Below are 23660 nucleotides of genomic sequence, written 5' to 3'. Positions count from 1 at the left end.
TCTTTCACCTTCTCTGCTTAACTCGATGAAGACAAAATACGAAGTAAGAGAGGCTGTAGGAGGTGAGTGCTTTCTTTTTTTTTTCCTCCTTCGTTCAAATTTAATTCACTGCTTGACGTCAAGTGCTCAGAGGTATTGGTTTGAGCATCTGTCTCCAGGAGAGGTTCCATGGTGACAGCAATTTTCACCTATTTTCCTCTGATTCAGCTGTCTGTCTTCCCACCAATTACCAGTAGTGTGCTGATTTTCTGTCACAGTCTTTTTATTCTTTAAATGTGATTAGTCATGTAAAACCGCTGGCTCCCCCGCACCTTCTCTTTCAAACACCTCGCTAATCATCTCAGGCAATTGGCCAGAGCTGCTTCTCCTTGGAAACTAATAACATGCTGGTGATATTTTTAGTGACGTGCAGGAGTGGAGGTGTACCTGAAGTCAAGTAGATTAACAATGAAAAACTTCTACTCCGCTGTCAGACGTATAACATTTAGTGCTGACATGATACTTTTTGAATATGTTTTGGATATTATTATAACATACATTTCTCAATATGCACTTCTGTCTCTCCACTCTTCCTCCACCAGCCCAGGTCCTCATTTAACTCCTTCATGATGGCGTTCCTGCAGCAGATGCGCTCCCCACGTCTGTCCTTCCTCCAGACAGTTGTGTCTCTCTTCATGGGCGGCATGGCCCTCATGTCCTCCTACTGGTGCGTGGGTAAACAGAAGGTGCCAAAGCCACTGTGTTCGGCCACCAAGCAGAGCAACTGCATCCCCGTCCCCGGCCTCTCCAACTCCAACATCCAGTTCTCCTGGGAGACGGGGGACGACCGCTTTGTCTTCCCCAGCTTTCATACTGGCCTGTTCGTCATGTGCCAGGAGAACATCTACACAGACGCATGGGGTAAGAGAGGAAACACAAAATATGAGACCGATTTGAAATGTTTAGGTTTCATTTCAACATGTGGAGGGACGCCAGAAAATATTGAGCTTGAAACATTTAATTTTCTGCAACAATTTGTGCATTTTCTACGTCAGTTTATGGTAAAAATGTATTTTATTTTGTCAAAGTCCTCTGCTACTTCCATATTTTTATTGGGGAGGACAAATGCACATGTTCTAAATATTGACGGGGATGTGACCCCCACATCCCCCCTGAAATCTACACCCATGTGATTAGGGATGCAATTGTATCCGATTGTGGAAAAAAAAAACCCCACACACAATAAGTTGGTCGTGGTGAATTTCCGCTCGGAATAATCAAGAATAATATGTGCAGCAGCACCCAAAGACACAGCTGCTACAAAAATAAAAGAGACTCTGCTCTCTACAATGATAATAATAATCCTTATTTATAAAGTGCTTTTGAAAAGAGATTACAAAGTGCTTTACATGTTAATAATTAAAACGGACAAGACATGAAAACAACAGTTTTTAAAAGAACTGATAAAAACACTAGTGTGTAGAAACAGGAAACAAAAGACAGTTTAAATGAACTTAAAACTCAGTAAAATCTCCGATAAAATTATGTTTTGAGAGAGGACTTGAAAGAGATTACTGACTTGGCCGACCTGATATCCTCGGGCCGACTGCGTACGCAACAACCTAAAAAAAATGCAAAAGATCTTTAATAAGCATCGGCATATTTCATATCAGTAGATACGATGATTTCAAATAGCTGAAAAGATTGTTTCTCAGTAAAAAATGACTTTCATTAAAAAAATCATCCCCATCTCCTAGAAATTAAGTTTATATACAACTAACTGAAACAGCTGAGTATTTTTAGGGAAACATAATGCCGAGCAAATTATCTTTTCTCTTAACATAATGAGGAAATGTTGCTAATCGAGTGCTGCAGGAAAGTTTATTTGTGGGCCAATGTGGGAGTTTGAATCACCCAGGTTCCCTCATCAAAAAGCCTGTGGGATTTTTCCATTGGATTTAAGATAATTGCAGAAAATAAGCTCTGTGGCAAACAAAAGTTTATTATACTCATATGTTTTGTTCAGCAAGATAATCCTCACAAATGGACACCAGTTTTATGAGTTTTGAAGCCTAAATGCAGTCGCCAGAAGTAAAAAGCTAACGTTAGGCTATAAACAAAACACACCACAGTCATATGACTTAAATGTCGTCACCACAACGAGGCTATAAAGCTGTGTTTGGTGGGTCATCTGATTTAGCCATTTGTTAGCAACCGCCTTTTTTAAGACACATAAAAGCGATAATATTTACAAGTAGGGTATTTACTGTAATGTAAAGTAATGGATAAACAAATTAAACAATTAAAAGTGATAGATAAACAATTGAAAAAGCTAAAAGTGATGGATAAATAATTGAGGTAATTTGCTTAAAGTGATAGATAAACAATTGATCTATTTTGCTAAAGTACGGGATATTTGGAATAGCTAAAAGTAATGAATAAAAGCTGAAATAGTTAGCTTAAAGTAATGGTAAATTGAAATAGCTAGAAGTTGATTTACAAGTGGGGGTATTTACTGACGTATTTTATGTCGTAGAACTAAAACATGAAAGTCTCTTAAGCTTGTGTTAAACACGGACCTTATTTCAGGCATCTAACCAAAAATCCATTATAAAAAACCCACTGTCTTCCAGACGAAGGAACCTCGAGTGCTAAAATGCTAACTCATTTCTGTGTTTTAGGACTCATTCCTGCACCACTCTGTTAACTTATCTGAGAAGTTGCAAAAACGTTGATACTGAAACCTTTCTTATGAACACTTAACCTGTGAGATGGGTGGGGCAGTTTCTGTTTAAGCTCAGTGTTGGAAATAATGGTGTTGAACACTCTTGACAAAGGTTTAGGAGGACTGAAAAGTCAGGGTTACTAATAAATTGTGAAGCTGAGCAGGAGCAGTGTGCAGGATTTTCTGTTCAACACTTCACCGAAATCACGATCTTAACCTGACCTTAACCAAAGTGCTTCTGTTGCCTAAACTTAATGCAGGAGTCTGGACAAGAACCCGAGGTTCATGTGTCAAAGTCCTGCACTTCGTACTCCCCGAGCCCATCCTTGTGAAGCCTCTGTGGTACAGTTGATGAATGTAGTGTTTCCTTACCTGAAAGAAAAGTTGTCTCTCATGATCACGTAATTAAAAAAAAGCAGTTCACTAATGTACAAATGTAAATTTTAGGAGACAAAGTTGAAAAAAAGATGTGTGTCATATCTGTTATGCAGTATAAATATTTGTCTCTTAACAAAATCTGAGCTAAATTGATTCCAGGATTTATAATGCCATTTTAAGAGTTTTAGGCTTATGATGATGATTGTCAGGATAACGTCATGAATAGCAATTATTTAGGTCAGGATCATTGTGACATGAAATTGCCCCATGTTTAGTCGTACCTAAAAAGAGAAAATGGGTCGAAAAAGGTGTTAATGTGAAATAAATCCCCTGTCCAGCCAGCTGAAATAAAACACCTAACTGATCACAAAGGAAGGTCAAAAGCCGAAGTTGCTCAGGTTCTTTCAAACATAAATAACGTCCAGATGTTACCCTGAGAGGGATTATCAGGTGGAGGAAATTAATAAAAGAGAGAACACATGATTTGTACGAGGAAATTTATACCGAAGCACCGACGGACCTCAGTTCTAACTGAGTTTACGGTAAACAATCAGTATCATCGTAAGGGATTTCATCAGCCTGCCCCTGGCTATATGTGCCCATCAGGCTGTGCGTAGTAGAGGATATTCCCAAGGTGAGATAAGGACTGGAACAGATACAGGAAGTGAAGCGAGCTAAGTGTGGCACTAGTGTGACAGACAATGAAGTAGGTCACAGGAGGAGAGGCGATCCAAGGTGATGCTACGAATTGAGGCCTCGGGTGTGTTAATTTGTATTTGTATATGTGTGTGTGTCTGAGCAAGTGTGTGTTTGGGTACGTGCTCAGCCCAAAGAGGATTATCATCAGTGTGTGTTCTGCTCGCAGAGATTTAGACTTCAACAGCATGACTCAATTATGGATTAGAAACCCAGAGAGAGAAAGGTTAATAAGATTCACAAACATCGGCTGGGTTTTTAACCGTCTCATTTGTGGCTGATTTGCAACTGATTTTAAGGATTGAGTTTGAATGATACTGAAGCTCAGCCAAAAGTTTCAACTGATGCATGTTGTCAATTATATAAATCAGTCTGCAGTTTGTAATTAATAGTTTGGTAATAGTTGGCAGTGGTAAACGCAAACACCAGTCCTCTTAATCTGCCCCTGCTACAAGAGCTATAAGGCGGAATTTATACTTTACTTTACTTTAATTTCACAGATAAGAAACAATAAATTGCGAAGACAATAAAGCTTCCAGAAAAATAGCATTTTAAGTCTTGTGTGTGATTTATCCTGGCTTCAGATGGACAATGTAAAATGCCATAGGCTTGTGCTAATAACGTTAGCATGTTATTTTTGTTTGGAAAGGGTGTTGAGTATAAGACAGTTGTTTTGTCTGTGAACCTTGTGAGTTGTAATGGAGCTAAATTTTGTTACCTTTGTTAAATGTTGCTGTTGTCCCTGGCTTCATACAAGAAGAGAGAAGTCTGCTAGCCACTAGGCTAGTTTATGCTAGGGCCCGACCGATATGGATTTTCTGGGGCCAATGCTGATTCCGATATTATCTGATAACTGAATTTTTACGTTTTTCAATTTAAAAAACCCTGAAATACCTGCTTTTGATGGCTTACATATAGTTCAAACACTCGTTACAAAGATATAAATTGAAGGAAGAACATTTTACTATTTTCAAATGCTTTTATTATCAGAAATTGTGTGGAACAAGCAGCATATGAACAATTTGAACACAAAATAAATCAAAAATATGATGTGCAAAAAGGCAGTAAACCTCTGGGGAAAAAAATAATCATGCAAAGTCTATATGAATTAAGACATTCACATGTATGTTCACAGTACCAGAGTTCTTCTTATTATTGCCAGTTAAACAGAGGTAGGTTATAGTGCAAAAACTAACACAAGGACATCATTTCTAAGTAAAACACCATATTCCCTGCATTTTATTAGTGATGAAAATACAAGTGTTAACATCGGCATCAATAGGCCAACTTTTGGTCGATTGCCGATTATTTTCTAATGGCTATAATCGGCCGATTAAATCGGCCAGCCGATAAATCGGTCGGGCCCTAGTTTATACAATGTAAAATGTCATAGGCTTGTGCTAATAACATTAGCATGTTGTATTTGTTTGGAAAACGTGTTTAGTATAAGACAGTTGTTTTGTCAGTGAACTTCGTGAGTTGTAATGGAGCCGAATTTTGTAACATTACCTTTGTTAAATGTTGCATTGTTCATGGCTTCATTTAGTAGAGGAAATGTCCGCTAGCCACTAGGCTAATTTATTCAATGTATAATGCCATAGGCTTGTGCTAATAACGTGTTTGTCTGTGAATGCTGCAAGTTATAGTGAAGCTGATTTGTGTACTTGTGTTTGAAATTGTCTGTATTAAGCCATGGTTAATGTGTGTTTAACGTGTGTTTAATGTGTGTTTTGAATCAACTAAACTTTACAGCACTTCACTGAAACCTCCACCGCCGACTAGTGTTTTGGAGGTGTAACTGCAGAGTGACACAGACACACCACCGCACAAGTATAAATGCTCACAACGGCGAAGGGTCTGCCGCACAAGTATAAATTCCCCTTAAATGTCCCACTTAATGTAGTAACGACGGTATGTTGTTATGGAGAGTTTCAAATATTGTTGAACTATATTTGTGTGACGTTGTTGTCATGAATGTACCCAAATCTGAAATCAGAATTCGAATGCCTTTATTGTTATTGTATTGTTAAAAAACACAACAAAATTAGGAGTGCTATTCCTGTGAGGAGCTGACAGTTAAAAACCACATCCTCCATCCATTCAACCACCCACACAATAATAAATAATAAACAATAACTATGTTTAATAAGTTAAAAACTACACAGTACATCTGTTAATATTGCACATTTAGTGTAGTAATTATAACCATAAAAAAAGATTCATCCTGTGTATAGGAATTCGTTCAAAGACCTTATTGCTGTGGGGGAAAAAGCTGTGTTTGAATACGTTATTCGGGAAAGCACAAGCGATGGAAACAGATATTTTCCAGATATTCTATCCCAAGTTGCTCGTTATTATTCAAGGGAAAAAAGCCATCAGTGAGTGTTTCTTTAAAACGAGTCATATCATGGCCACTCTGATTGCAACGTATGACTTTGATTTCACTAACTCGTGGTTAGTTTACTACACATTATTGAAAAGTGATCACTTTACTCTGTAATCGCCCCCACGGAGTCAGCGCACAGCAGGCAGCGAGCTCAGAGCTGACCGATCCGACTATCACTCTTCCATTAGCAGGAGGTGGTGTCATGTGCCTGAGTAGTACACAAAAGCCTGGTGTGACAGCTGGATTTCTTTAAACCCTGCAAATTATACATCAAACTGAAGTGTAGGACCTGCGGTTTTAGCTCTGTGTTAATTTCCTCCATTTGAAAAAACACAGATAAGTATTTTACTTTGTATTTCCATCAATATTCATCCGTGTAAGCTGTAACATGCTGAATGTATCGGCCATATGTTTCATGGAATTTTGACAAACACTCTACCAATATTTTAATGGTTATTTAAACAGATGGAAATAAATAGAGCCGGGAAACAATTTTAGCATTAGGAAATGAAAGTCCGCTCAAATAAATAAAAGCAGTCCTTTGAAAACTTAGGGTGCTTTCACACCTGCCCTGTTTGGTTCAGTCCCTAACTAAATTAAAATTGGCTGAATAAATAGGTTGAAAGACTGACTTTAAAAAAAAAGCATCTCTCACCCCCTAAAGGCACAAAAATGATTTAGTCCATCATGCTGCAAAACATTAAAACACAACCAGATATAATGGAAACAGACAAAACACCAGCAAATAAAGATAACGTTTTCTCTTCCTTTTGTCTCTCCGCTTTGCCTGTTTGCATCTGTTTTTAAGTCACACTGTGCTGAGCTCATGAGCCAAATACGGTACACTGATCATTGCAGCTGTCATGTAAACACATTGAAAAACAAGTCACAAAGAAGCTTAACCGACCGCACAAACAGGTTGTTTTGATTTTCTTTTAATTGCATCGCTAGCAATGGAGAAAAAAAAAACTATTTTGCAGATGAAAACCATCATTAACAATCTCCCATTAGTTTACTTCAAACCATTTAAACACGATGCATCACTGTTACCTCAATCTGACCATTTTGGCGACACACTCATTTGCAAAAAAAACTCTGCAAAGTGCAAAAACAGAAAAAACAACCCAGTGTAATTTGGCACAACACAAGCACATGAGGACCAACACTTGACACTGGTTGTGTTTTCTCATTTTTTTCTGAAATGCTTCACATGTGTTGTCAAGTTTAGTCCCTTTGCATCTGTTTTCTTGTGTGTTGTCGTAGTTCAGAGCCAAGTACGGTACACTGATTATTGCAGCTGTCATGTAAGCACACTGGTAAACAAGCCACAAAGAAGCTTAACCGACTGCAGAAACAGGTTGCTTCTATTTTTACTTTCTCTCTTAATAGCATCACCAACAGTGGTGGTAAAAAAAAACACACTCAGAGGTGAAAACAAAATACACTTAATGTTTAGATTAAACCATGAATGACAGACAAGACACACTGAGTGTTACTTTGTGACGCTAGATTTTCCCCATCTGCCCCATCCTTCCAGATTTATACCAAATAAATCCCATAATCTCTCATCAGGTTACTTCAGGCCATGTCGACACTTTTACCTCAGTCTGGTTAATCACACAGTAATTAGACTGCAGTGTTAATTTAACTGCACAATATAGTATTATATGCACAGGCTGGAGGTTTTTGGACTCAGCTCCTTTTGGAAATAGAGAAACAAAGGAAACTACACGGTGAAATATCACCGCTGTGGTGGTTCCTTTACAGACCACCATCCAGAGGTGTGGACTTCAGTCGCATGACTTGGACTTGAGTCACGAGTCGCATATTTGATTACTTTAGACTCGACAAAATCAAAGAAGACATGCAACTTGACTTGGATTTTTAACGCCAGTGACTCGTGACTTTACTCGGACTTGAACCCTTTTGAGTTAAAACTGCTTGATACCTTCTCCTAGGCCCAAAGATTAAAAAGTATGCTGTTTAAAAAGTGTGCCACAAATCATTGAATTTCCCTCCATTTCCTGAATCAACTTATTCCCAGAAAGTTGACATGAGTTCCCCAGATGATCCACTTTGTTTAAACCAATCAGGGGCGTCATAGTTGGGGAAGGTGGGACTGATTAACCAGGGCCACAGCGGGAGGGGGACTGTTGAGACTTACTTGTGACTCTGCCACTCGCTCAGTGCAAACACCCACTTTGCTTGTTGGCATAAAGCTAATTGATTAAAACTGTTTTGAGTTTCTTTCTACATTTACATGTTTCTTTTGTTTCCCAGAGGAGAAGTGTCGAGGCTTTTATACTTTGACTCCAGGATCTGAAAAAGGTAAAGGCAGTCATCATGTTCTCCTGCAGCTCGGCTGACAGTTTAAAATCCAAACCTTCATGTCTTTGTGCTCAGCTTCTTCTCCTCCTTCCTCCACAGCGATGATGTGGCTGTCACTGTCGATGGAGATCATGTATGTCGGTCTGCTGGTTATCAGCTGCACGCTGCTGTCTGTGCAGTTGTGTATCAGGGCCTGGTGCCCCTCCACGCAGCGCTGGGGCCAGCTGCTCAACGCTTTCGCTGCTGTCTTCACCGTCCTGGGAGGTACGGCTGTTTTTAGAGTCAGACTGGTGCCGACATATAATGACCAGTATTACGAGTTTACTTCATTCAACCAGTTTGGTATGTTTACTGCTGTGTTCACAGGTCTGCTTGGGATGGTGGGTCACATGATGTTCATGCAGGTGTTTCAGACTACTGCTTCAAATGGACCAGAGGACTTCAAGCCTCACAGCTATGGCTACTCCTGGGCGTTCTAGTGAGTTCATTAAAAGGGATCTATTTACCTTTCCTTGTTTCCTTGTTTCCTTGCTAGTATGTGTAGCATACTACGGTAGTTATGTATGTGACTTGGCGTATGTCACGTGACGTTACATTAAGTTGATAACAAACGTGCTTATGGTCTGCCAAACCATGGTGTTTTTTTCTAAATCCAAGGACGTGCTTTTGTTGCCTAAACCCAAGAAAGTAAACATAAAAACATTTTTTTTTACTCCCATTCTGAGTTAATTCAACGAGCAGAAATGTTTATTTTGAAACGACACAATGCATGTAATGAGTGTAAATTGACACGCCGTCCCTGAGTGTCCAAAACAGATGCAGAGGGGTACCTACAGCGTCATAGTTTGACATGTACGGTCACTGACCGAGCGTTGGTATTTGACAAGTTGGGATGAGATGCTGAAAAGTAATCCCTGTGAGCCGTAACCTCAGGCTTCAGACGGCTCTGAATATTCTGTTTCCAATGTTTTTTTCTACTTTTGCTACAAGATGATATCAGCTTGGGACGGATTTCTTTATATGGTCATCTGCTCCATGCATGCTTTGCAAGTTTTTACATTATGTAGCCTCCACTGCTACATATAGCTACATGCTAACAACAGAGAAACATGTAAACTTGGTTCCACGTGTTGTTACTTTCCGTCCTACTTCGGATCCTATTCCTGCTGGAACTTGTCCTTTTGGGAAGATTTAGGTTCAGATGGGTCAAGACTTTATTAGTAATTTTCCATGGTAGAAAGTGCCAGTATACTCTGTCACATAGAGGAATACAGGTGCAGGAATAATTCCTAAAACCTGGAAGTATTTTGGCACTTCCAGTTTCTTCGTCTCGAAGTCAGTGCGTTTTTTAAATGTTTTTTTAGTTAGATGCCTGAAATAAGATGTTCAATGACATAAAATATGTCAGGAAATACACCATTCGTTTATTCTGAAGTTTTTACACGTCTTCAGAAGGGCAGTTGCTAACAAGTGGCTAAATGAGACTACGGAAATTGTCGGGGACGTAAGTGTCATCACGCCAAACGTGGCTTTACAGCCTTGTTGTGTGTGACGTTGAAGTCAGGCGGCTGTGGTGTAGTTGGTTTATATCAAAACATTAGCTTTTTACTTCTGGTGGTTTCATTTACGCTTCAAAAATCATAAAAGTGGTGCTCATTTGTAAAGAATATTTTGCTGAACAAAACATGTAAATATCATAAATGTTTGTTTAACACAGAGCTTATTTTCGGCAGTAATCCAAATCCAATGGAAAAATCCCACAGGCTTTTAGTTGATGGAACCAGGATGATGCAAACTTCAAGGTTGTCATCCCTGCAACACTCTATGATGGTGCAGAGATGCTAAGACATATTAGACTGGGAAACGCTGACCAATCAGAGCAGGAGGAAGACTTAAAGAGACGCAAGGAGTGTTTCAGTCAGGGTGAATACAGTTGTTAAAGTACAGACAATATGAGGAAAATAATGTTTTTTTGCACATATAAAGGATGTAAATATGTTTTAGTAGAAACCCAAATTACAAGTATGAACCTGAAAGTGAGCGTCATAGGTCTCCTTTAAATGAAACTGGACTGAGTCACAAGGATCCAAGCATACAGAGATCCTCCGTCAACTTAGCTGTTCCCTTTCAGACTTAGTGTACCGAGAGTTTTGGCTGTGCATCTACTTGCAAAGCAAACATTAAAAACTCTTTTGTTGTTCCCAGTGGTGTGGTGGAAAATGTTCTGACTAGCTTAAATTCATGCTATGAAAATAAGTTTTTCTCTTCTTGCTGCTCTTTTGGTTCAGACTCTGCACTGACAAACCTTTTCCACACCTGATTCCTTCAACTCTTATTGTGGGACAGCTTCACAGCAGTCAATTTAAAATCCCAATTTGGCCACCACAGCTTCTGCTGAGTTTTTGTGGAAAAAGGAGCCCTGAATGCCAAACAGCCCTGAAGGCATCATTCTGATATTTGACAGCCTCTTCTGTCGACAGTGTCACAAGTGCGTGGCCTCAGGCGTGATTAAACAACTTCAAAGCTAATGGTCAGATCAGCCTGAGCTGCTCTTTCACCACAAACACTTAAAGTCCTCTTTGTGTTAGAACATGTTTACTCAGAGGAGGATGGTCCATTTGAGTGTGGACACTTATGTCTAATACAGAAGTTAACACTCTGCCTCACTCTCAGATCAGGGGGACAACTCAGAAAATTATGCTCTCAAAAAGATCAGAACTGCTGCGTTATAAATGGTCTAAATATGTCCCATAGTTCTGGGCTACAGTGAACATCTCGCCTCCTTTTTTCCATTACAGAGGAACTCTCGTCTTCAAGAGAAGCGTTCCACCTTTTTGATAGAGGCATATTTCTGTCTTGAAAAAATTAGCACCATCCAAGCTTCTCAAATTGACCCTTCGCTAAGTCCCGCCCCAGGACGCAGACTGGCTAGTCATAACGTAGCATCGGGCCAGCCTCCATTAACTCTGATGTAGTCGTTTCAGATTTCCTTCATTTTCAGGATGGTTTTGTGGATTTGGAGCTAAATGTTGTGTATTAATGATACTCGTTACTTGGAGAGGTTGGAAAAATATATACGTTTCTTCCCTGTTCTAAAACCAAAATCAAACCCTGGAAAGTGTAGGGTTAGCTAGCTAGCTACTGAAGATATAGCCTACTGAATGTATACACATGCTGCTTTTGCTTTTTAATGATTATAACAGTGAAACAAAAGGCCCGTTTCCACCGCAGGAACTTCGGGGTAATTTTACGGGGCCGGGGCCGTTGGTGCATGTCTCCACTGCAGGAACCACCCCCGAAGGACAGAGTTCCGGAACTTTTACAGGGGCTAAACAAGTCCCTGCCTCGGAGTAGGTACTCAGAACGGCCCCGAAAAACTCCTGGGTGGGGCTTGGGGTTTACTTAGTGCCGATTGGATATACTCAAGGCGGGATGTGACGTCAACAGAAAGTAGCCGGCATTTTTAAAACTCAGCAGACGTATTCCCCTCTTGTTCATAGCTTCCACCGCCATGTAAACGAAGAGACACGCCAGAAACCCAGCAACCACCTCAGCTCCTTCCATGTTGATAATCGTCTTTCTTATGTCTGCTTTCTTCTTCTTACTTCTGCTTCGTACTTCTGCTTCTTCTTCTTTGTTGTTGTTCTTCTTTGTTTGTTTATTTGCCGCGTCGCCCCGGTCAAAATGGTTGCGCAACGATTACGTCACATCCGGATCCCGGTAACTTTACAGGAACCTTCCTCCTACTCCGTCCTCTCAGTGGAGACACGGCGGTTGAGAGGGCCGAGCGAGAGGACGTTCCTGTAAGGTTCCTGCCCCCCAAATAGTACCAGGAACTTCTTCAGTGGAAACGGGCCTAAAGACCGACCCTGCTGTACAGGAACCAGTGAAGGGAAGCAGGGAAACTTTGCTGATATTCAACCAGCTGTGTGTCATTGCACTGTGCGCAGATGCAGAGGTCAAACACTGNCTGGAATCACTCTTTCATTTGTCCAAAAATATGATTATATTTCTTCAGGGAGTGCAGTTAGTTACAGTGTGGGCTCCATGCTTACTGCGACAGCTTGTTCAACTATCACAAAGGGGCGGGGCTTAGCGAAGGGTTAACTGATTAAATTTAGATATATTTAACGGTGACAACAAACTACTGAACCTTATCTCTAAGTCATATAAAATCTACAGGAGGGTCTAACAGCACAACGTCTTGTGTTGACAGCGTAAAAAGCAGAAGGGTAACTTCTGTATTACTGTATAATTTTTTTGGAACTCATTGTTCCGTTATCATCTCGCGTGTGTCTGCTTGGCACAAGAAAAACAGGTTCCTGGGACAAGTTGTGTTGGTGCTGTAAAAAAAAAGCAGAAGAGCGACTTCTGTATTACAGCTGTTTTGGAAATCTGGAACTCTTTGTTCTGTTATGAACTCGCCTGAGTGTGTTTGGCACGAGCAAATCAGATTCTTGGGACAAGTTCAAGTACTCTGTGTGACAGTAAAATTGTTCTATATACTGCAAGTATTGCTGGACTTCTTTTACTTTCCCATGTGGCTTCGAAGTCGATGAAGTTGTGCCAGAGAAGAAGTGTCACAGTTGATTGGAAATCTGAATGTCCAACTTTAATATCTCACAGGCTAAATCAAATTTAGCTATCCCACTTGACAAAATATATTCAGTCATTGAACGAAAAAAAAATCTTTTTTGACCTTTCTCCAATCAAATACAATACAAAGACAACATATTTAATGTTCAGACTCATAAACTTTATTGTTTTTTGTAAATATAAACACATTCTGAATTTGATGCCTGCAACACGTTCCAAAAAAGTTGGGACAGGGGCAACAAAAGACCGAGGAAGATGAGGGATGCTCAAAAAACACCAGTGTGGAACATTTCACAGGTGAACAGGTTAATTGGTAACAGATTTAAGTATCATTATTGGGTATGAAAGGACATCCTCGCAAGGCTGAGGAGTTCTGGCCGTGTGGCGTGGTGCTGTCTGTGGGGAGGGACAGGCGAAGAGAAGGGGGGAAGTTTTAGGATGTTTTTGCTTTCTGAAGAAGAAGACGATCGTGCTCTTCCGGTTTTTCAGGTTGTAGTCTTTTCCCTAAAGTCAGAGTCTAAGTGGACGCATTATACACTTGGTTACACACCTTCTGCACATGTTTGTCAACACACAAACACAAACCACATGTTCCCCTTCCTGTTTCTGTCTCCATCAGTGTGGCCTGGTTCGCCTTCACTGTCTGCATGTCCGCCGGCGTCTCCACTCTCAACAACTACACCAAGAAGGTCCTGATGGTGGGGCCCAGACACAGCTCCAGCCTCAACGCCTGCAGCTTTAACTTTGTGGGGCTCCTGCCACCTTATTACACCCCTGGGAACCCACCCATGACCCTGGCCTGCCCCCCGTCTCCTCCCCGGATCTCCCACTTGTCTCCCTACTATAAGCCTCTACCAGCAGAGGTGCCGGCATCCACTCCGAGGCTCACGCACTCCCACTCCCTGCCTCTACCCCACTCTGACCCCTTCCCTCCTCCCCCCTCGCACCCTGCGCCTGCATCACCGTTCCACCGCCTGTCCCTCCCCTCTCCATCTCCATCACCTCCTCCGTCCGTCTCTGTCCACCTGACCTTCCCTCCACACCAGGAGAGCCAGTATGGACCAGAGGAGGACTACAGCCCACTTTGAATATCCAGACTGGAGTCTTTCTGTGACTAGACGACAGATGCCAGCCCTGGCATCGCAGTTTAATGTTTCTTATTGTCAGTCCAGTGACCTGATGAATCAGCTTTGATCAAAATCAGTTCAGCCCAGTCGCCAGAAGAAAATATTGGCACTGTACGTTTCTGCAAACCACAAAGGCATTTGCACTTTTAATACGTATCATATCACAGTTTCTAAAGTGACGTAGTACATGAGCTGACTTTGTTTTCGGGAGGTGGAGGGGATGGAGGATGGAGTGTCACCTTGGCAAGATGCTTGCCTCAAGCCGGACCAAAAACTAGACGATTTTTAGTGCCCGTTGTTTTGTTTTTTTCAGCAGCTTTTCAGCCCCCAAACTTGAGTGTTCTTTTGCAACCTGTCGCTGTTTTCCAGTGGGGAAACTGGCATAAAAAGCATACAGAAAGCTATATATGAACAGATTTTCTCTCTCTAGCGAGGGTAGACTCGAGGATCTCAGGTCAGGACTTGGAGCATACGTAGTCAGAGGCTCAACTGTATAACGAGGCTAAACCATGCTGAGAATACAAAAGTATGAATAAGCTTTTGTAGGTCAGGAAAAGACACAGCTGATTTGATTTTGGTAATATTTCTCAGGTGGAAGTAACAGGATTTAATTAGATTATTGACACATGGCTCAAAGTTCAACTGAGAATCTAAAGTGATGCCTGAATTTCTCTTTCTTGGTCCGCTGATCCTAATTACTGTAATTTCAGTTACTGTGTGTCCCTCTGCTGACCAGTGCTGGATGTAATTAAGTACATTTACTGAAGTACTGTACTTAAGTACTTTTACTTTACTTTAGTATTTTAATCTCATGCCACTTCCTACTTCTACTCCACTAAATTTAAGAAGGAAACATTGTACTTTTAATCCACTACAATTATTTGATAACTTTAGTTACTTTACAAATTAAGAATTTTACAGCTCAAACAATTAGTTAGTTGATAAGAAAATTAACTGGCAACTATTTTGATAAACGTCATTTTTTACTCAAAAGCATTTCATGGTTTCAGCTCCTAAAATATGAAGATTTACTGCTTTTCCTTTTAATTATTATAATTTATTAAATCAATCAAAATTATTCTGCATTGATTAGCCTGTGTTTTTTTATTTTTAGAAACATTTTTATGATTGTACTTACAGATTTTTGCTTAAGTGACATATTAAAGGGGCAAAAAGCAAAATCGTTTCACCGCTAGGTTTGCTGTTGTGCACTGCCTGTAGACCAAAACAAAGTGTGTCATGAGCCACACCTCCCTCTACCTCTGCTCTCCACCCCCCACTCGCTTCATCTAAACTTAGTTTAGCAGTTAGCATGTCTTTCACTCACTCTCGGTCTGCTGTGTTTAGCTATTCCCCTGCCTACTTCATTGANTGTACCTGTCCAGGAGAAGAAGAGCTAGCTCCGAGTCAAATTGTAGCCCCTTTAGCTCTCGCAGTGCTCTCCACCTTGGAAATGCAAGGCCAGTGTTAATCCGAGTTCTGTCCCCTTCTTTATCCGACAACTGTTAATCCGAGTTCTGTCCCCTTCTTTATCCGACAACTTCTTTGCCAACAACGGTTGTTTCTTTAGAGGTCAGATCCTGGTCGTCTTCATGTGGACGTTCCGCTCTCTGCCATTTCATTTCGAAAATACGCGCTGCCATTGCTCACTGGCTGTAGCCTTTTATAGGGAGGGAGGGCCAAGGGCTCCGAGAAGGGGGATGAGGTGGCGATTCACATGAACGTACATGAACGCGCAGCTGGACCGGCTTGTAAACAAGGGGCTGGAGATCAACACAGAGAAGAGGGTGTGTGAGGTCATGCTATACTCCAGATGAAATTACACCTCTAGTTCTTCACATAGCAATTTTTTAATTCCTTCAATCTAGAAATGATGAATTTCCGGTTATTGCCCCTTTAAATGCAGGACTTTTATTAGTAACAGAGTATTTTTACTTAAGTAGAAGATCTAAATACTTCCCTCATCACTGTTTTGCCATTGCTGGGCTTTTGATTTTCCTGTAATGCGGAAAATCATGTTTACTTTGTTTAGATTACTTTAACAGTACGTCAATATCACTGCTGCAGAAGTTCTTCTTCTTACAGCCTTGTATGGTGGCGTTACTTACTACTTAATCAGCTCACCTGGGTACGTGCTGATTTGGATGGTTAAGATCGTTTGGTGCATCTTTAGTTGACATTGCATTTTTTCTCCTTTCACAAGAATTAAAAGAAAATATAAAAGAAATTTAAGAGAATGTTGCTGCATGTGTCCCATCACTGCTTTTTCTGCGGGGATTGTGCCCTCAAACCAGGTATTTTAAGCTAAAACATAAATTAAAATAATCCCTTCTTCATCCCACAGTGGGGACATTTACAACATAGGAAAAAAAGCACAAAGTATATCGGTAAAAAAAACCCCGCACAGATCAGTATGATAAGTTAACTGTACAAAACAAAGAGCGACATAATAAGCAAACAGTATAAAAACACAAAGTGATATAATAAGTGTCAAAAAGGAGCAAAATATAATAAAGAGACAGGCTGAATGTCTGATTTCAGATTATTGACTGATGTTTTTGACACCATAACCCAGTGCTTTTTGCATGAACCTAACCACAACTTTGTATATATATATAAATTTTCAATGTATCTGCTACACCACAGGGTCCAGATTTCACCTGCGTCATTAGCTCAAGGTCCACACAGTTTAATATATTCAGTATCATCATGCATGTTTGGCCATGTTGCTGAGATAGTTTGCTGTCTCTGTCAAGCAGCTGTCTGTTATTCACTCACTCTACAGCAGGAAACAGCACTTCAAAATAAAAGCTCAGTGCTGAAAATTCACTGTACTGAAAAATAAAGTGTGTTTTACAAACTTGACATGTTTGGGATTCACTTGTGGTCCATTCAGGATGGACCTGTGACCCACCAGTTGGGAACCACTGTGCTACATAATATTGTGCAAAAGTAACATATCCATCTGTGGTTTGCAAAAACGTACAATGCCAACATTTGTTCCAGTGATTGGGTTGCTCAGTTCTGATATAGTGTATAGTGTCTGTTTTATGAACTGCACGCAGCACAGTGACGCTTCATATGCTGTATTATTCAGAAAAATCTTGCTAAAGCTATTTCAGTTTTCATAGTTAAACAGTGAATATCTTGTTTTGGCCAATGCAAATATTTTAATAAATTTAATCATCAGACTGCAGACTGCCTTTTTTTTTTGCAAGCCTCAAATGACAAACACTCATGCAACTCTTTACTCCTAATCATGACACATGGAGAAAAAAACAAAAGAAAAAGCATCAGTTGTTGGTTGTAAATCAAGTTTTAATGTTGTAAAAATCATTGTCATCCATAATGAGAAATAACGGTAGCAAAAATAAAACAGCATCAAACATACAGAGCATCATGGGAAACATATTTACACATTATATCTCACGCTGTCAGAGTCGAGGCAGGCACCTGTCTGTCGCGCTGGCTGGAAATAGAGCAGATATGATCGGTAATATGGTCAGATTTACAGATAGTTGATTAGTGAATTCAGGTAAGATGTTATGTTTCATACATACAGGCTTGGTGTAACTGAGAGTCTGTAAAATATTGTGTTTGCTGCGTTTAGAAATGATTGAAGTCCTGCAACTTTAGGGTTCATTACTCAGACCTAAAGCAGTTAATATAATAATGTAGTGTCAGAGTTTGTTTATGATTTGATATTGCACATCCACATTTAATCCAGTTTGATGTTTTCCCAATCACAAATAATTACAAAACTCGGCTGTATTGTTTTACTGATTTTACAGGTTATGTCATCACACCATTAGATCACACACAAACCCACAACAGGTGACATGAATGGATTCTTTACGACTTCAAACAGGCACAGCTTTGCAGTCGCGTTGTAGTTACACTCTGTTTAATTAGTGGCACGATATATAAAGTAAGACCAGAGCAGATAAATGAAATAAAATTGATGAACTAACAATAAAATAACAGGAGAAAAAAAAAAAACTAAAATCATAAACTCACCCCGTTTCATCCAACACTCATATCCATATGTAAATGTACATAAAAAAGACCACAGATTTAACTCTTCAACTTGCTCTTGCTATAATCCAGACATCTCCATAGATCTTAATTTATCATAGCATTTTATATCTTAAGGCAAAATTTGTTCCGTTAACAACAAAAATATTCTTAATCCTTAGATGCCTTAGAAATCCAGCCCAAACTGTGGGTTGAAAATACACTCAAATACACCTGGGATTGACTGAGCCTATCTGACAGCAGGCTCAATCAAACACGAGTGTGTATTTGAGAGGCTCAACAGGTCTGCTGTAGCTGAATTTACACTAGCAGCTCAAATCTGACATCCAAAAACAAGCAAATATAAACACTGTTTACACCATCTGAGACTAACACCAGATTTCAGTTGAGAGAGTAGATCCAGCTAGAAGGTTTGGGGCTGGGTGGAGCTAGGTTTAGTGTCCTTCTCACGCAGTTTTCTTGCGTAAGACAAAGTAAGTGATGGAGGAGATGAACGTGAGAGCGAAGGAGATCCATGCCAGGATGTAGCAGTGGCCGTACCAGCCGAACTTCTCGTCGACGTGGAAGCGGTCTGTGTAGATGGAGGCTGCGATCATGATGCACAGGCCTGGAGGGAAGGAAGGAAGGAAGGAGATGTCAGTGAGGTTTAGAGGACACAGAGGGAGGAAGGATCTTAAAAAGGAAACTGAGAAAGACACTCACAGGCGAGGAGCTGGAAGATGCCGGAGATGGTGAACCTCTCTCCTTTCGGGAGGGTGAAGAGCTGAGCCACAAACACAAAGATGCCCAGGATGGAGAATATACAAGCGAGCACTGAGCTGGCCTGCACCGCCTGGAGGTAGTCTGCAGGGGGAGCCAGAGAGAGCAACACAATGAAGGTGCTGTGTTTCTGACACACCCAGGAAACTAACACTGCAGTGACACTGAGATTATGACATTCAGACAGTTGCTGAAAGGCAGGAATGTTACGTTCAGACACCCAAAACATTTTAGGATTTTAAAACATGCTGATGATGCTGCCATGTAAAGACAAACGACGACTTTGTCTGCTCTGAGGGTCCAAAGCTGTAATTAATGTATGACCCAAACCAGTGTTTCTCAAACAAGACGATTCAGTGACAGCTGGGACCCAGTGAGAGCTATGGGGTATTACACATGTGCAATGCCACTGCAGATGCCATGTTACAGCAAGAAATACAGGGCCAGTGTCCGCTCAGGTGCTTGTGGGTGCGCCTACAGAACCTTTGGGTGCGCTCAGCCTGACCGAACTTTTGCCTCGAGTAGATGGTGGCCGATGTACGATAGAAAGCATTTGTTTATGGTTTTTTATCAAGGACCTTTTCAATAACTGCAGAATTATCTCACCCATATCTTTATTTTTCGTGTAAAATATGTTCTGACTGAACCGACTGCCGACGCCTCAGTGCGACGAATCAATCCCCACGTTCTGAGATAAAGTGCCAGCTATTGAGCCTTTCAGCACGTGCAGACCAGATCTCTCTGCGCATGTGTTGTACCCCAATAATTTGACATGACATGGCGCCGTGACGTTTTCTCTTTTTAACCTCCTTGTTTTCTAATAGGGGCACGACGCCCCTAGGGGTACTCTGGAGTACTGCAGGAGGTACATTCGATTTTTTTGAAATGCTATTTTAAAAAATATCAGTCACGCGTGATCCCTAAAGTAATTATACAACAATAACGTCAATAAAAAATGTAAAAGTAGTTTGATAAAGCACATTTTATATTCAGTTTTCCTGTTTTCAGTGCAGTTTTTAACCATCGTTTATGTTTGTTCTCTGCGTATTTTCCACCAAAAATGTTTTGCACTGAAGGGGTACTTGGCTACACGTTACCATATTGGAGGTAGGCAAATGTTTTACTGTCAATTTAGCTGCACAGTTTGATTTCTGTTCTGACACATGGCAGCATCATTTTGAGCTACATTAGTCCTAATTTGCAGTGCAAAGAAATATTTGGATGACTGCAAACTAAAAATGTGTTTGCAGCTATTTACGTGCAAATGTTTCGGGAGGAAACACAGTTCTGTTTCTTATCATTTAAAGTTTCGTATTTGATGTGTAGAAAACGGTGATGTGACGAACTTCATTAGACAGCTGTCAATCAGTTCTGGATTAGCTGGGTTTTTGAGTGTAAACTCTAAATGATACCAAAAGATGTCTATTGTGATCATTTAGGCATGAATAATGTTCAGTAAAGAAACATTTCGGTCTCTGGTGAAGAATAAAGGCAGCGCAGGGCTGGCAGGAAATCAATTAAACATTGTCGGCAAACTTTGGCTTTTATTATAAATTAAATACAACTTTAAGTGTTCAAGTGCTGTGTTCATGGAAACAGGTTCTCCTCACTCTGCTTCTCTGCAGCATGGGCGGTGTGTGCGTGTGTGTGTGGCTTACCCTGAGGGTAGTGTGAACCAGTGGGAAGATCAGTGTAGTTCCACACTCCGCCAATATATTCCCACCGGGCCCACACATCAGTGGAAATGGTGTCGGTCATCCACCAGGCCTGAAGGTAAAGACAGAGTGTCAAAGTTTTTTAAATTGCAGTTGCATAGATGTGTACAACATTCCTGCATGCTGAGGTAAAGTTAATGAACAGGGGAGGAAGGAAAAATGGGGAGAATTCAAAGCAGGAGTGTGTGTAAACATCACTGCAGAGCCAGAGTGTGTGTTCACCCTGTGTTCTGACATGTACTTGGGGGCAGCTGCAGGCAAAGGGACGACAATCAGAGGGAGGAATGCACATCCGCCTGTCACTGTGGCATTCCACAGGTCTCACTCACGGTATGCAACGCTCGCTGCAACACAAGCAAGCATCTGACATATTTACGCGTCTAAGTGCATCGCGCCGTCTGACTGACACTTTGCCTGTAGTTTAAATGCACACACACAGATGCACTTAGTGGCCTCGGCCTGTCTGTCACCCAGAAATGTCAGATATGTGGCCCTGAGAAGAACAGCGGACCTTTGACAGAGCAGGAATGAGTGTGCCTCGAGTGCAGCCAATCACTCACAAGTCTTGACTCTTTGCTGTCTGTCAGCGTGCACATAACTCCTCAGCTCTGTCATCTTAACACTCAAACACGGGAGGAAGTCGGGGATTATGCAGGGACAATTACGCCTTCAGGTTGTGAGGTGTCTGTGTGGAGTGGGGGTGGGCGGTGTGACACTGAACAGGTGGCTGCGAATAAAACTCCAGCATTTAAAAACACGGCAAAATGCACTCACATTGTCGATGGTGGCCACCAGGAGGAGGATGATGCCGATGATGTGAACGACAAAGATGGCAGCGAGGAGGATCAGCATGATGACGGTGCTGGGGAAACAGAGAGAGGCACAAAAGGAAACTTGTTACACCACTTTGCTGTTTTTATTATGCAGGGTGGATATAACTGGAGGGCTCACTCAGCCTAATAAAACAAATGACACACACACACACACACACACGCACACACACACTGAACAGATTGGCAGCTACTGTGAGCAGAAAGAATCAAACATGCCTAATAACAAAGGCTCCACACTTCCTGCCTGGTTGCACAGAGGCAGCCATTAATGACAGCTCCAAGCACACACGCACACACATTTTCATAAACACACTCAGAGCAGCAAAGCAAGGCCAAACCCTGGCACCCACTCAGGGTGTGGCTTCACAACTTCTAATTACTCTGAGCTGCAGCTAACGCGCTCACACTGAAACATCGAGATAAAGTTTCTTTTCGACATGTGCAGAGGTGCTGATGTGTTTCTGTGCAGACAGGAATCAGTAAACTAAATCAGTTGGGTGAACAGGTAGTGTTGGTGAAGACAGAGGGTGTCTGTGTGTGTGAAGGAGGGAAGTTCATGGCGGGCAGATGAGTTTGGGCTTGTCTTGTGCTTCCAAGAAGCCCGCCACTCCTTAAAATAACTGTAGAGAATACCTGCTACCCTTGCAGCCTGGCTGGCCCACGCCCGATCCCCCTGGTTTGAATTACGGCACATTATCACACACCGTAACCCCCAAAACAATTAAAACCCTCTCCTCTATGCCTCTTTAAAGCCTCTTTAGTGTAACTGCGATGGCTCTACCTCACTGGTGCCTCCACAGGTGGCTCTGCTCTGAGATTTCACACATTTAATCTCTCTTTTTGTCGCATTTAAACTCGTGTTTGAACGATCTGCATCCAGCACCGAGGCCGCACTGGGTGTGAACAGAGGAAGAGGCACATCTGGAATGTGCTGGTCTTTCCACCGTAAAGGAGTGGTCAAGGGCTGGGTCCTCTCTCACACACACACACACACGCCAGCTCACTCACACGCAACCAAACACAGACGCAGAGGGGCACGCTGGTACATATGTGATCACGCCTGACACATCCGTACAAATATTCCACCAGCTTCAAACAACAAAGTGAGAGATTGAGTTTTTAAATATTTGTATAGTTTCTCCCTGAAGCGCTGAGAGAGCTCAGCCTTCTGCCAGATGACCAAAACTTTAATGAACAACTTCTGGATGGAAAGAAAAAATCCAAGAAGTGAAATGCTCAGCAGTTTCTTTAATGTAAAACACACTTGTGGAACACTTTGATCTTCCAAATTCTTGCCTGAAAACAAGACGTGTCAGCTGGTGCTGCTGGGATTTTGAGACCAGGCCTGGATGTGGCATATTTTCCATTACGCCAAATGGAATACATGTGGCTGAGGCGAGGTTTGAGAATGCTAAGAAATCCAAAAAGCACGCAGGAAAGTCGTCCTGTGCCTTTTAAAACACTATTTCCACTCACTTCAGCAGTGGACACATCTGGAGAGCAGCCTCACCTGATGAGGGAGTTGCCTTTATCAATAGCAAAGTTTCCTGTGGGGGTGAACAGGTATGCTGAAGGTACACACCTGCCTTTACTGCTCCACAGTTGCTTTTCTGACATAAAAATTGACGCAGAGCTCAATTTCAAAACCTCAGTGTTATCAGTCTGGAGCAGCTACAGAGAACAAGACAAACAGAAGGATCAAAAAGCACAAGAAGAATTTCTGACTTACTGTTTGGCAGCTGTGTGTCTCTTCAAGTCTAATTCCTCCTGCACTCAAGGATACTAATGTCAGACTCTGAGTCTAAATGCACAAACACTAGAAGCTACCCGTCCGCCCACTTTTACCCAGCCCTCTTTTTAAGTCCACACCCCAGACAGCCTCTGGCTTGCTTGATCACATAATCTCTTCCCTCCTCCTACTCTGTGCTCCCTGTCCCACCCTCTCCTTCTCTCTGTCTACTTTACACACACTCACACTATTTCCACAACTTCTGTGGGTTAGGCAACATATATATATCTTTTTCCTTTTGTGCTTGATGTCTCATGTCTTTGTCACTCGGCTGCTGCTGGTGGTGATTTTCTCCGGTGAGGGCAGCTGATGAC

The 23660-nt window shown here is 41.4% G+C and overlaps 1 protein-coding gene across 1 annotated transcript; it reads right to left on the bottom strand.

Annotated features, from left to right (window-relative positions):
* Positions 1-17512: 17512 nt before the first annotated feature.
* On the bottom strand, positions 17513-23437 carry LOC126405362 (epithelial membrane protein 2-like). The gene is made up of 5 exons (XM_050069068.1): positions 23287-23437; positions 21499-21586; positions 20668-20776; positions 18953-19093; positions 17513-18857 (listed from the first exon to the last, which is right to left on the bottom strand). Exons 2-5 carry the CDS (start codon positions 21574-21576, stop codon positions 18697-18699), a joined length of 489 nt encoding a protein of 162 aa, XP_049925025.1. The 5' UTR covers positions 21577-21586; positions 23287-23437; the 3' UTR covers positions 17513-18696.
* Between the last annotated feature and the right edge of the window lie 223 nt (positions 23438-23660).

The sequence above is a fragment of the Epinephelus moara genome, chromosome 18 (genome assembly GCF_006386435.1).
Source record: "Epinephelus moara isolate mb chromosome 18, YSFRI_EMoa_1.0, whole genome shotgun sequence".
NCBI lineage: Eukaryota > Metazoa > Chordata > Actinopteri > Perciformes > Serranidae > Epinephelus > Epinephelus moara.
This window is presented reverse-complemented; position numbering and strand designations above follow the sequence as displayed.

Bases quoted from the DNA above. Each gene is read 5' to 3' on its own strand.
- LOC126405362 (XM_050069068.1), bottom strand. From the start codon at position 21,576: ATGCTGATCCTCCTCGCTGCCATCTTTGTCGTTCACATCATCGGCATC. The intron at 20,777-21,498 runs GTGAGTGCATTT...CTTTACCTTCAG, and splicing joins TGGTGGCCACCATCGACAAT to GCCTGGTGGATGACCGACAC. The intron at 18,858-18,952 runs GTGAGTGTCTTT...CCTTCCCTCCAG, and splicing joins CATCTTCCAGCTCCTCGCCT to GCCTGTGCATCATGATCGCA.